Source organism: Sceloporus occidentalis, unplaced genomic scaffold, assembly GCF_023333645.1.
Source record: "Sceloporus occidentalis isolate IW3139 unplaced genomic scaffold, rSceOcc1.0.p SCAF_1, whole genome shotgun sequence".
Taxonomy (NCBI): Eukaryota; Metazoa; Chordata; class Lepidosauria; order Squamata; family Phrynosomatidae; genus Sceloporus; species Sceloporus occidentalis.
The window spans coordinates 294,436,745-294,451,410 of NW_028316981.1; the positions used below are offsets into that span (position 1 = coordinate 294,436,745).

The 14,666-nt window shown below is 41.4% G+C and overlaps 1 protein-coding gene across 3 annotated transcripts in view; it reads left to right on the forward strand.

Moving 5' to 3' along the window:
* The window catches only part of LOC149324090 (disabled homolog 2-like), a 64,457-nt gene that overhangs the window by 18,282 nt on the left and 31,509 nt on the right, over nt 1-14,666 (forward strand). For 2 of the 3 annotated variants that reach the window (XM_089496254.1, XM_089496244.1), the window contains exons 2-5: nt 9,644-9,839; nt 11,509-11,648; nt 13,257-13,355; nt 13,971-14,102. In XM_089496254.1, the coding sequence (XP_089352380.1) occupies nt 9,743-9,839; nt 11,509-11,648; nt 13,257-13,355; nt 13,971-14,102 (468 nt within the window). In that variant the 5' untranslated portion in view covers nt 9,644-9,742. Of the gene's footprint in view, nt 1-7,305; nt 7,353-9,643; nt 9,840-11,508; nt 11,649-13,256; nt 13,356-13,970; nt 14,103-14,666 lie in introns of those variants that run through there. The other variant, XM_089496251.1, reaches the window with a different exon arrangement.

Below are 14,666 nucleotides of genomic sequence, written 5' to 3' on the forward strand. Positions count from 1 at the left end.
GACTAATACATTCTTTTTGAGATGGTGGGGCATCAGAGGGCTGCTGGTATGGGGTGGCATTGCTGGGAACCTGCTTAAGCCCACCACCTCTAGGGTTCACAGTGGCTGTGTCTCCAGCAGCCTGACCCTGCTGAAACCTGTTGATGTTGGTGCCTTCCCACCATCCACACAAGCAGAAATGAGAGTGAAAAGGCAGAGTAACATCTTGTTTTATGCCAGGGCTAGGGAGCCTTTGCCCTTCTGGATATTAATGAACAACTATCATCATGCCGCCTCCTTGGTCAGTTGGCTACTGCTGACCTAGGCTAGCTGAAATTCAACAGAATCTGGAGGGCCATAGATTTCCCAGCCATACTTTACACTGAATAAATAAAGCCTATATGGAGGACAAGTAAGAGGGAAGGAAGGAGAGAGAGACCTGTTGTGAAGATACATGTGTTGTTATTTTGTGCCTTCAAGTTGTTATTTTGTGACTCATGACTACCCTATCATGGGATTTTCTTGGCAAGATTTGTTCAGGGGAGGTTTGCTATTGCCTTCCCCTGAGGCTGAGAGCATGTGACTTGCCTAAAGTCACACAGTGGGTTTCATGGCCAAGCTCAGAATCAGACCCTGATCTCCAGAGTCATAGTGCAGTATGCATACCATTACACCCATTATACTATTGCCTCCCTCCAAACCTGAAACTAGCACTAGGAGGCACTCAATTCTGAAAGTGAAAAAGGAATTAAGTTTCTAAGAGGTGGTACTGTCCTTCCCTGTAGTATCAGTCAAAAGTGAAGAGCTGCAGCCTCTCCTAGCTTGTTCTTTCTCATCAATAACCTTTCAGCCTTGACAGCACTCTGATGTTGCTTGGCCACCCATGTCCCAGTTACATCTGTGACTTGCTGGAAGGTATGCAGTTATGGCATTTAAAAAGTGGAATCATACTGTTGCCTTCTGTGTAGTGTGAAAGGAACCCAGTTTGAAAATGCTGAATGCTATTAGTGCATTATGAGTTAACTATATCAGTGTAGGTGGTGAAAGCAGGGGGAAAGAAGGAAGCAGTAGAGATATAGACCGTTCAGAGTTTGTCTGCCTTTTTTGCCACCACAGTGAAATCCTACAAAACAGTGCAGCTGCTACCTTAATGAACCCACAGGATTCTGGCTTACCAACAGAAACTGTGCCATACCACACAGCTCATGAGTCTGTATCTACTTTTTGCTTTCCAGTTGCACAAATGACCCATTTGCTATTCAGTCATATGCAACTTTTACCCTCCCCTCCCTTAATGCTTGCACAATGCCCTACAAAGCCTTGGAAAGCATTGCAAGTACAAGACCATATCTCAATGTTGAGCAGGGCTTGTATGAGATTTATGTGCATAAACGTCACAGTAGGTCAAGGCTCACTGGCATACATGAATATGCCATTGTGTTATGCACAAGTAAGGGAGATTAAATGTACAAATGGGCAGCTGTTTAGGCCTTGCTTGGGACAAGGTGGGGTGTTCAGTGTCTGATCTGACGTAGTATAGAGTTCGTCTCATGCAAGCTTAATAGTGTTCTCAGTGGGAGGATGTCTGATTGTGAGATGAGTTTAGAAGCAGTGGAGCTAGCCATCCTTATGGGCTTCACTGGAACCATCAAGATGTTTTTTTAGGATTCATGAGGACTAGTAGGTTCCAGGTATTAGCATACAAATGTAATTTTTCTCATGCTACACCATCACCTAGCAATCAGGCAGGGTGGGCAATGTGTGGCACTCTAGATATTGATGGATTAAAACTCCTAGCACCACCAAACAGCATAGCTAATGGTGATGGATTCTGCAAGTTGCAGTTCAGCGGCATCTGGAGGGCCACACATATCCCCTTCCCTTGCTGAAAAGCTTGTAAGTCTGACAAGTGAGCAACTGAAAAGGGATCAAAGGACTGTGGAAGTGGGTGAGTTCCTCCAGAAAATTCCCTAGAGTGAGGGAAAGATTTATGATGGGGTTGGGACCCTAGTATTATGAATAAATGAATGGAAACAATCTAATAAGCTTTTTCCAAGCCTGCTGCCTTGCAGATGTGCTGGCCTACAAGTCCTTTTAACTTACAATCACTGGATAATAGTGCTTGTAGTCCAAAGCACTTGAACAACACCAGGCTGAGCAAAGGCCCATCTAGATCTGCAAGGCAACACAGAGGAGGTAGAGAAGAGCCTGTGAATTTTCTGAAGGTGTGTGGAAAGAAGAGACTTTAGCCCACCAAGGTGCTAACTTGCTCTGGCAAGGCCCTGCATCAAACTTGGACAGCTTTACACTTGGCAGTTGAGCTGAACACCCAAGGAGTGGGTAGAATATTAACACTGCAGCTAATGTTCCAAATTGTGAGTGTAAAGCTGCTTTCAGAGATCCTAAAAAACAAGTCCTTGCTATTTCAGCGTCCTGCACGTATTCCAGGAATAAGTCCCCTTCCAAGAGTTACATCATGGCTGGGGAAGGTAGAAAAAGAGCTTGACTTGCCAAAGGAACCTTCCCAAAGAGGAGTCTAGCCAGATGCTTCCCAGCAGTCAAATCTATCCCAGCATTGACCGCGTTGGCTGTGTTGCTGGGTGGGTAGCAAAACAGGATAAATATCCATGGGTGGGGTTCTCTTTAAGCATCTTGCTCCAGGGAGCTCCTCTGCTCCAGCAAGACATAGGCTGTCCTGTTCTTCCTTCTCACTGATGACAAGGAGTGTGGAATGGCTTATAATTCAACGTGTTGGTTCTTTGCAAGAATTTCATAGCTATAGATAAAGTTATATTTCCCATAGTACCATACCAAGGGAGAAGTGAGCTTCCAAAGGGGGGGTGGGTGGTGGGAAACAGTCTTGGAAGTCATAGTTTCTTAGGGATGGCTCAACTTGTTCTGTTGTTTGAGGCAAAGGAGAAGATGGTCAATCCCCCATACAAAAGCCAAGACGTCAGGCAGTTGAATCTTAGCCTACTGTTTTGTTGGCAGGACTGAAGTAACTTAGGAGGTACAGGCCAAGACTCATGGTTTTATCTTCAGCACCTCACAGGCTCTTGCTTCTCCCCAGCATCTAATGCCTGAGGCAGCTGCCACTTTTTTTCCAAGATGCTGAGTAGTGAGGGAGAATTAGAATTACCTCCCTGAGGTTCAGCTGTTCAGTTATGTCCATAGACTGAATTATGCATAGTTTGCAGGGGTCATGGAGTCTTTTTGTTCTTGGTAAATAATTTAGAGTCAAAACTTGGCTGTTCTATTTCAGTTGCTTACAGATCAACCAACAGATAACAATCTTCCATCTGCCCACCCCTGGCAGGAGTCCTTCAAGGTTTCAGATGGGAGGTTTTCCCAGCCCTTTCAAAATATGAGAGACTAGTTGTGGCTATTTATTGGGACAGGCCATGGATTCTTCTGTACTAGGATTGGCTGAGTATCTTTCTTTAGTCATATACAGTATATTGAAATATACAGTATATTGAAAGACCCTATATCTGAAGGACGGTCCTTGGTTTGAATGGCTGTCTAATCCAAATCTATTTTAAAGCTAGAGAAGCATTTGAAGGAAGATTTGAAGCCTTGGGAATTCTCTTCAACAGTAAGTGTCTGAACAGAAGATGAGAGCCATACCAGTAATATGCTTCCCTTATTATGCTGCGATGCATTGTAGTTATATTTGAATTATGTCATTTCTAAAACTGCATCTATGCATGTACATTAGCATAAGCAATCTATATCCTCACATATTCTGTGATGCATTCATGCTTACTCTTCCCTTTGTCAAATGTTGAAGTTGTCCTGAAGTTAACCTCAGATGGAAGACAGTAGGCATTGGCAACCTGGTCCCAGTCCTACCAACTATGATGAGAATTGTATTTGTGAACATGTATCTGTACATTGGTAGAGACAAATTTTCTGCAAACCCATGCCCAGGTTTTTATAGCTAAAGGGTCATGAATTTTGTGGGATTTTCTTAGGCAGGAAATACTGAGATGTGGTTTTGCCAGTTCCTTCCTCTGAAATATATCCTACACCTGGTATCTGCAGATGCCTAAGAAGTCTCTCATCCATGCACTAACCAGGGCTGGCCCTGCTTAGCTTCTAAGATCAGGCAGGAGCTGGTGCCTTTAGGGTATTTAGGTCTTACCATGTTGAAATACCCCCCCCCAAAAAAAAAAAAACCCACATAGCATCAGTCTGAAATCATACCTAACTTGCATCATAGAAGCTACAAATATGCACAGGATGTCTAGTAGTGGTAACAGCCATTGTACAGACTTAGGCAACTACATATTTAAGAGGCCCTATAGAGATGTTTTTCTGGAAAAATGTCCCTTACCTGACTGGTATATGCTTAGGAACCTGCCATTCTGGCAAGAGGAGCAAATAGAAATCAGAGAATGGCAGTAATTTTCAAACAGAAAATCTGTGTGGGCATCTTAAGCCATAACTGCCTAGGCCTACGCTGGGACCTAATCAGGGCAAACAGACATCCTCTTTTTCCAGGGCAAAATGTCCTCCATTTTAAGTATGACGAAGAAGCATGAATTTATATTTACATGAGTGTTTTTAGCTTTTATCTTGTAATGTCCTATATTTTTCTTGAATGCTCTGCCTTTTGCGGTGTCTTGTCCTCTTTTGCAGTTACGACATCTGGACATCATGGACCTAAATCCACATTAGGAGCATGTTCTGAGTTTGGCTACCAGAGCTGCTATTTACTGAAAAATAAAAGTAGGCATCTAAAGGGTGCTTGTTTACACCATTGGGGGCAGTTTGGCTCTGACTCAGTAACATGAGAGTCTACCTCTAGGTTGATAACTGAGCTTCATGACTTGTGCTTGATAAGGAATGGAGAGCAACAGGATTGAGAACTTGCTGAGTTACATCTACATTTGGCAGAACTATCAGACAGTTTTTTGTATATCCTGCTCTACACATGCCATGTGTTTCCAGACAGCACAAAGCAGAAAATAACAGCTTTGCAGCTAGATTACAAACACAGGCACTATGCAAAGGGATTTTGTAGCAACTTTGAGAGTAAGGACTTGTCACACAACCCCTGTTCTTTCTGCGATCATGTTAATGAAGGACAATGGATACATAGCAGATAGGGATCAGTCCTTGCCACATATCCCTTCATTAGTATGACCAGACATTTGCTGGTTCCGCATGCTGTCTTCAGCCCCCATCCTTAACTCTGCCTCTGTGCCATACACCCTACCCAATGTACCTTTTGTGTGTGCACTTGCATTTGTTTGTTTTTAAACATAATTTCAAAGTTGTGCCAGTGTGGATTAACCAAAAAGAAAAAACAAAACAAAACAAAAGGTGTCATGCAATAGGTATTACTGAAGGCACTACTATCAAACGTTTTGTGGCATTTTAAGTCCTAATTTTGCAAAAGAAATTGTAGCATAAGCTTTTGTAAGCTTGGTCTACTTCCTACGAAAGCCTATGCCACAACATTTTTCACAGAGTTAGTCTCAAGAGTGCCACAAAATCACTTTGTATATTGATATTCAAGAGTAACACGGCTATTATGTCTTTGAACCATTAAGCAATACTTATGGAGTCCCACAACAGCCTAAAAACCATGTTTTGGATGTTGTAGCATTGGATGAATGCTTGATAAAGATGTCAGAACTTCCTTGAAGAGCTTCAGTTTACAAGGATAAATGAGCAAGCGGAAACCACCTAAATATGAGGGGATGAACCTCATGTTTGAGCCCTCTCTGGTGGTTTTGAAGTTACCCGTGTTTTCAGTGCGCCATCTCAGACCAGCTCCTGTAGTAGTGAATTGGCTCACTGAAATGGAGATGGAGCTACAGTTCATGAAAATGTGTCTCCTGGCCTCCAGGCTTGCTGAAGAAGAGCTTAGAAGGATCAAAGGAATCTAAGTCACTAAAATATTAACTGGCTTACAGTGCAACCTTTGTACCTTGAATGCCCTGATCAGCATTCCAGGAGGTTCAGTTGAATGATAAGATGTAAGTAGAAAGATAAACATGATTTAGTGGTGGTGGTGGGACTCTAGAATGAGGGCTATGGATCCTGCTATCATCCAGATGTTGTTGAACTGCAAGACTCAGCATTATTTATTACAAGCATAGTAGCTAGGGCTTCTGGGAGCTGCAGTTGAACAAAACCTGGAGGCTGCAGAATTCACGTTTAATCTCTAGGAAAACAGATGCAGCCATGTTCCTAGCAAGACTAAAAGTACACTGTGAAGGAAATAATGTGAAGATATCACTAGTGAGACATGCTTGCTATGTACATGTGCTAAACTCCTCTATCTCAGGGTGCATCCTATATGGGAATTTAAAAGTGACAATCACTTAAATCATGGGTGGGCCCAAGGTGAGAACTTTTGGTCTCTCCTAGCTACACTGCCTATTGGACGGGATAGGAAGTACAATTTTGTCACTTTTTAATGTGATTTTGGGCTGTTTCAGGCTTTGTTATATGCCTTCAAATTGGCTCCAGTGTCTGACGAGGGTTTCTTGGCAAGTTTTATTCAGCAGAATTTTGCTATTGCCTTTGTCTGAAGCTAAGAGAAAATGATTTGCCCCAGGGCCACCCAGTGAGTTTCCATGGGTAAGCAGGGATTCAAAGCCTGGTCTTCCAGAGTTCTAGTCCAACGCTCAAACTAGTACACTGGTTCTTTGTTTCAAGTGGAGCACCTAAAATAATGGTTAGATCTAAAACTGTACTCCCAGAGACAATTTGTCACTGATTTTTTTTTCTTTTTGGGGGTAGGGGGTTCATTTTTGTAATGTTTTCTTCGGGTCAGTAGAGGTGTAGGAGAACCGAGTAGTGCACAGATCCTTGCCCCAGGCAACATGTACACTGAGGACCACATCATTCCAATCCCTAGTGTAAATATACTAGTATCACTATAGGGAACATATAGGTGATCTGTTCAGTCTGTTATCCAAGTCATAATTGTTGATAGGCGATTTGTGGATTTTAGCAATCTTTTCTAGCTAGATTTGGACTTAACAGTCCTTCAGACAGATGAGTGTGTTATGTAACGGACACATGGCCATTCTTAGAAAAAAGGAGTGGGCTAGAATTCCCAAACTCCTTGAATTTGAAAGAAATCCTTCTATATCTGTGAGAAGGCTCTGGGTCTGGAAAGATCTACTTTTGTTTATTGAAGATGGAGGCATACCATGGAGCATACCATGACCAAAAGCTGGGTCTCCTTCCCATTCAAGGCCTACAAAAATGATAAATGTATGTTGGTCAGGGAAAACATCTCTTGATATATTCGTGCTCATTGAATTGTGGCATGTATTTGTAGTGAGTTCAGTGCAAGCAAAAAGAAGATGCCAACTGGTTCATCCATTTCAGAAGCCCATATTTCAACCTAAGTGAGTACATTTTACCTGGCCTCATTTCGTTTGGAGAAGACCCATTTAAATCCAATGGAGTAGAGTTTATCCGTGAGGCAGAATGTATGCTTTTTATGCAGAAGGTTCAGATCCTACTAGGTCAGACTTTAAAAGTTGGGGTTAGTATTCCTCAATATATAACCCAGAACATCCACAGCCAGTAATTTAAGCTTTGATTCACTTTGAAAGCTGGTATTCTCAAGGTACTGTTCTGAAGCTGCTTTACATGCAAATAAATAAATACAGGCAAACACTAGATACGTGGAGGGTTAGGTTTCCTCTGCTGATGGAGGGAGTGTGGGTTGGTATGGACATAATCACTAATTTTACAAAATCAAGAGACTGGCAACTGCCGCAGTACATGTGTCAGTTTAATATAAGCAAAGGCTCAGAGACCACTGATACTGAAGCTGAGGTGACCCTTAAGCATCAGGGTCAGTACCAACATAAAAGCTACAGAATACCTATTCCATGTGATGCTTACTACATTGTACAAAAACAACAGCTTGCCTGGGAACACGTATTCCACTCAAGTCTTAAAGGCAGAGGGCTTGATGTAAGGTAGATATGCATCCCAGCAGATGTGAATTACTGAGTTGTACAGAGCCGTGTCTTAATGGTGAATTTCACTGATTGAATGGGATAGCTGAACTGTATTGTAGCTTCAAGACTGTCATGCAAGACTGGTCAAAAGCAAAATCCTCAAATACTGATAAACTATGAAGCCTGTTTTCCCATGTCCTAAATAGGTTGAAATCCAACCTTACCTCAACTAGAATTTCCAGAACAAACTCAGGAAAGGCAACCCTGGTAACAAAATTAGACAATTGCTTTTAAGGAGCTAACACATAAAACAGAAAAGAGGATTACCATGGTTATAGTGTTGCAGAGCTTGTGGTGAGTGCCCTGTCCTTCATGGAAGCAATTGTGTTTCAAACACTTGCAGATGGTCAGTCCCTTTTTGGGACTGTACGATATTGAGTCCAAATTTCTAATGCAGTCTTATAGTGTCATCAAATACACATGGTCTATGGGGGGAGCCTTGGGAGAAGAATGCTGACTCCATAGAGGAATAGTTAATACCTGACCTTTCAAATTTTATTTTTATTTTTATTTTTTTGCGGGTAAAGAGAGTCCATTCCCAGAAGCCCCAGTCAGTAATGGGGCTTAAAGCCCAAAACCAAAGGTCTCCCATCATTTTATTATTTTATATTTTTTGGGTAGATTTAGAAAGATATTTGTAAGGAGAACTAGCAAAACCACCACTGTGTATTCCTTGCTTTAAAAAACCTATGAAATTCATGGGGTAGTCATAAGTCAACAGGCAACTTGAAGGCACATATGTATATACATACATTTAATTGTAGGTTTTGCATTCATAAATCTAATGTATTGATGCGTTTCTCATTTTTTGGCAGTTTTATAAATGGCCATGGTATTGGGAGGAACCATAGCTGAAAACTCTTCCACACTGCAAAAATAAAGCAGTTTGGCACCACTTTAATTGTAATGGCACCGTCTTGTGGGATCTTGGGATTTATAGTTTGGTGGGGGTATTCATCCTGGTCTGTCAGAGAGCTTTGATACCTCACAAAAGTATATTTCCCAGGATTCTGTAGGATAGAGTTATGCCACTTAACGTGGTGTGGGCAGTGAATGGGCAACCCATCAAACTGCTGCTAGCTCAGGAGACCAGCACTTGCTTTGTATTCTTAAGATTATACAATCAATCTTCATTTTCAAAGTTGTAATTACACTGCACCAACTGGTCAGGGACAGCCCTAATTCATCCTACGTCATCCCCCTTTTCCTTATTTTCTCTTTTCCTCTCACACTTTCCATCTTTGTCTTGGCTTACTTCATCTGATTCAGGGTTCAAAGTGCAAAAGTTAACTCTGCAAGGGGGAGAGGAGGGGAGAGGCAGAGTAGAATCTTGCCTTTCCCTGTAAATTCAGGGAAAAGCAAACTGCTGCAGTCTCTCATAGTTCATGTGCTCTTCCTCATTAATAACTTTTAGTATCTTGACAATACTCTCAGGTTGCATGGTCTCATCTGTGCAATGTTTGAGGGTATGTAATATGAGATGCCAAGAAGGATTCCCTTCTGCCTGAGATCCTGGCGAGCTAATGCTGGTTAGATTAAGACAGATGTCTTACCTAATATAAAATAGCTTTCTGTGCTCCTGTTTCTTGAACCTGTGTATTTTTTAATGCTTACACAACATGAATAGAATTGGAAACATTGATTATTCTAATTCTTTTTTTCTCTAGGTCAGAATAGTATGCTTGTCCACTGAGGATCACTAACTGGATTCCAATTGCACTATCACAAACAAGGTTTGCTCCTGGAGCTGAGGCTGGCCTCTCACCATGTCAAGCGACACGGAAGCAACGAGTGTAAATAATCCACCTGCTCAGCAACAGACACCAGTAAAACCACAACCTTCCAAAAAGGAGAAAAAGAAAGGTACATTGAAGGAGGGGGCAGATCACTCCTTACATATCCCGAGGTGTAGGGCCATGCAAGAGCATCTTGATTTGGTTCCCAGTCTAATTCCGATTGGACCCAACTTCAATTTGGACTTTCTTAGTATACCAGATCCAAACAATGATTGACACAATTGAATCTTTAGGGCTTCTAATGACCTGCATTGGAAAACCAACACACACACACACACACACACACACACACACACACACAAAACAAATGCATGCAATTTGAAGAGATGGTACCTCTTTTAGGGCTAATAACTCTTGCCAAATTGCAGACAGGCAGCTCTAAGGTTTTTTGTGCTATAGCCAGATTCAAATTTGCTTTAATAAAACATATTTCAAAGCATGTGCAGTGCTCAGTCCTGCCAGTCCAGTCCATACTGTCATCTGAACCATAGTGTCTATATTGTGTGTGTACTTCTTGAAACTGTGTGTGTAGCTTTCCCACACATGCTCACATGCAAATAAACATACAAGTGTGGTACTGTAGTGAGAGGCAGTGTGGTGGTCAGTTGGGGGTTGTGAGGGAAAGAAGGGTAGGGACCTACTACTGCCTAAATCTAGAAAAAGAGCACAAGCATTCAGGAAAAAAGTGAATGTACACAAATGAGCGACCTCATGCCATTCCCCTCCTCCCATCCCCAACACTGTGACTGCAGAGAGTCTTGTCCCAGATTGGAAACTAGAGCTGTCATAGAGTGAAGTGGTTGTACAGCCCTATGAGGAGTTGTTACACAGTCTTAAAAAGGTTTGATAAAATGAATAGAACAGTATTTCCCAAACTTTGGTCCTTGAGGTGTTTGGGACTTCAACTCCCAGAGACCCTAGCTAGTCTAGCCAACTGTAAGGAATTCTGGGAGCTAAAGTCCAAAACATCGGGAGATCAAAGTTTGGGAAACACTGATCTAGAATATAGGTCCAGTGAGTCATCTGTAGGGGACAGCTTATCCAGACACTACAGAGTTCTTGACCAGAAACCTGTTACTTGGAAGCCTCCCCATTCTTTAGTTCTTTTTTGATGGGATACTAAAGTGAGTCACACAGGGCATGTTGTTGTAGAACTATAACTAACACCAGCCTTAGCCAGCATAATAAATTGTTGAAATATCATGGGAGTTTCAGTCAAGCAACATCTGGAGGGTCACACATACATAAAATAGGACGATGGGCCTAGATAACCATCTGGTGTTCTCAGAATGTAAAAGTGACATAAATTGGAGCCTTGAGCAAAGCAGGTCAACTGAAACTATGTAATAAGATGCCACATTAGGGACTCACCATAGATTTTATGATCATCAGTATATGCCACCAAGCAAATACAGGACAGGGATCTGCAGAGAATCCTGGCTCTGCTGCCCTTTTAAAGTGTGTCCCTAAAACCTCCTTGAGTGAATTTGATTCTTTTATGTTTATCCATACACTACTTAAGTCTTTTCCACTGCCCATACAAACAGAAAACAGGTGCTACTCATTGAATGCTTGTTTACTATATCTGATGAAAAACATGCTTGTGTATATTAAATGTACAGATGTGAAAAGCTTGCTGGCCCTTATAAAATGCATCATTAAGAAAGAACAGACACAGATATTTATGGCTGTAACATAGCACAGATAAATTTGCATGGCTAAAACTGGATTTTCAGGAACAGAGAAGACCGAAGAATTCCTTTTGGCCAGATTTCAAGGTGATGGTGTACGATACAAGGCCAAACTGATTGGTATTGATGATGTTCCAGAAGCAAGGGGAGACAAGATGAGCCAAGATTCAATGATGAAACTAAAGGTGAGTCTCCCATACTTCTTGCTGTTTTAAGGCACTAGATAAGAAATGGCTTTCCTCCAAAGAACTCTAGCTCTATGTGGCTTCTATAAGGTCCTTTCAAAACTATAACTCTCAGATTCCTTGAGGCAGTGAACATTACATTACCTGTAAAATGACATACAGGCCATATTGAGAAAGCTGGAGGCCGCTTACAGTGCTAAGTGAAATTATAGGAAACCACCAAGAAGTTGCATGATGTTTTGTTTTGTTTTTGTTTGTTTGTTTTGTTTTTTAAAATACAGTTAAAAGAGAGGCACTGCTAGAACACACTGGCTAAACATACCTGTACATTTTGAGGTTCAAGTATGTTGCATATAAATTCTATTTATCTTTGTAATGATATTGCCACTTTTCTTGTGCCTGAATACATTACTACACTAGAAGGGTAGAGAAAATATGATTTTAAAAAAGTACTTGCTGATGTAAGGAATTCATTGGTCAATTCCTATCCGTGAGAGCTGACGCTTCTCCAGCATCAAAATTCAACAACTGAGTTTGGTTCCTGGTCACAACATATGACTTCGCAAATTGGGGATGGGAATTAGGAGGCCTATGGGCTACATATGTCCCCCAGAGCTGTTTGGGGACCCTTCTGGATCTCCCAACAGGTTTCCTCTGCTGACTCAAAATTGGCAAAAAAGAGGTAAATGTCACTGTGGCGATTCTCATTCAAATAAGTTGCAGGCCTTCCCTCATCTCTTTAAAAAACTTAGCCCGGTTTTACTAACCCAGAAGTGGACTTCTAACCACTTACAGATGAACTTTTCCTAATGTAGGGGACTTTGTGAGTCCTGTTGTGGTAGTGGTTGTCATTTCCAACTTACGGAAACGGTACAGTGAATCTATCACAGGGTTTTCATGGCAAGAATTGTGCACAGGAGATTTGTCATTTATGTATTTGCTTTTTTATTTAATATGCCACCTTTCTCTTTGAGTGAGATCCAAGGTGACTCACAGAAGGAAATCAAACAAAATCTGCCAGTACGATTTTATAAACAATTAAAATTGTCACAATTAAAACAATATAAAAATACAGATGTTAAAAAAGAACAAAACACACACACCAATAAAAAGTGTCCTCTGAGGCTGAGGGAGTGTGGCTCACCCAAGGTGTAGATTTCTATGACGGAGTAGAGATTCAAACTCCGGTCTTCCAGAATCATAATCCCACACGCAATCCAGTACACCACACTTCATCTCTAAATTCTGAGGCATAATGAGCCCTGGGAGGTAGGAAATCCTCCCCTGGAGCTTGCCCACCTTGGTCTAAATGGCCTTCCAAGTGTAATAAATGTTCTGGATACTTGCCAAAGCTTTCTTGAGTTTCTGCAAGTGTTTGAGCCTCTCTGACTGCCCCTAGGGTGGAATTGCCAATGAACTCTTTTAGAAACAATCAACCTAATTATGCAGTCTATCTTAACTGAGTAATCTGGAAGGCAGCACCTGGCTGTCATTGGGTTTGGAGTATAACTGATTGATGATCCAGAATTGAACAAGCAAAACTAGCTGTAAGTATAGCACATTTCAACTACTGACGCACTTCTATTCATGTTGGCTTTCTGTTCCTAGGGAATGGCAGTAGCAGCCCGTTCTCAAGGACAACACAAGCAGAAAGTATGGGTGAACATCTCCCTTGGTGGGATCAAGATCATAGATGAAAAGACAGGGGTAAGCTTTGCAGTCAAACTGACCTTGCTTAGGAAACTGTTTGCTTTCTGATTATGTGAAGCATCAATCTAAGTTTAAATTGCTGAACTTCTAAAAATGTGATTAACAAAATAGATGTTCTTCTTCTGGAAACATTTTAAAGAAATACAATAATCTTATTAGTCAAGATCAATTGATTATTCATCAAGGTAAAGTAACCTTTAAATGGGGGACAAATGTTTCTCATGGATCATTTCAACCCTATGGAGGAGCACATTAACAATGTCATATAAACAATGAATGAGAATTTAATCTTGACACTCTTCATGTTGCTGAGTCAAAGGCCAAGGAACTGACACACAGCCTTACCATCAAAGTTAGATTTTTGGGTGTGTATATATATTTCCCTTCTCAGCTACCACAAAATTTCCTTGGTGGAAGGCTTCTCATCACTACCTCAGTTCTGATATCAGCATGAGCTACATGTGATCAGTATGAGCTTAAACTTTTATCCTTTCACACCAATGACCCTTGTGTAGTGTGCTGTAGTGTCTCCATTTTCTTGTAACTTAATGAATCAGAGAACACTTTCCAGGAATTAAAAAGTTGGTTCTGTGTCATCCACTCTGATTCTAGGTGATAGAGCATGAGCACCCAGTCAACAAAATCTCCTTTATTGCTCGAGATGTGACTGACAACCGCGCCTTTGGCTACGTTTGTGGAGGAGAAGGGCAGCACCAGTTCTTTGCCATAAAAACATCACAACAGGTAAACTTGATTGCACATTAGACTTCATGGATACAACTGCACTGCAGGGTGAGTTGTTGATGACATGTTCCATTTTGATTTAAGAGGAAAATGTAGGAGAAGATACAAATACAAAATGTACACCTCTGCAGCACATTGGTTTGAACATTAGACTATGACTCTGGGGGCCAGGGTTCAAAACCTGCTTAGCCATGGGCAAGTTACATTCTCAGAGGAAGGCAAAGACAAACTCCTTCTGAACAAATCTTACCAAGAAAACCCTATGATAGGGTTATCATAGGGTTGCCATCCGTCAGAAGCAACTTGATGGCACATAACAACAACAACAACATGTATTATGAAGAAATGTGCAGTGTTGCAACATGATCTCACTTATCTTCACAGTAGCCTATCCAGATGTGAAATAGTTCACAGTTGATATATGCTCTATCCCATATGAATACAGTAGGGTGGATTCAGAGATACCAATGAGTGACCAAAGTCCCATTTGATTTTAGTCAGGCATTAATGCCAGTTAATTTGGTTTGGTCCAACTCACTGTGATGGTGACTAGCAACATCAACT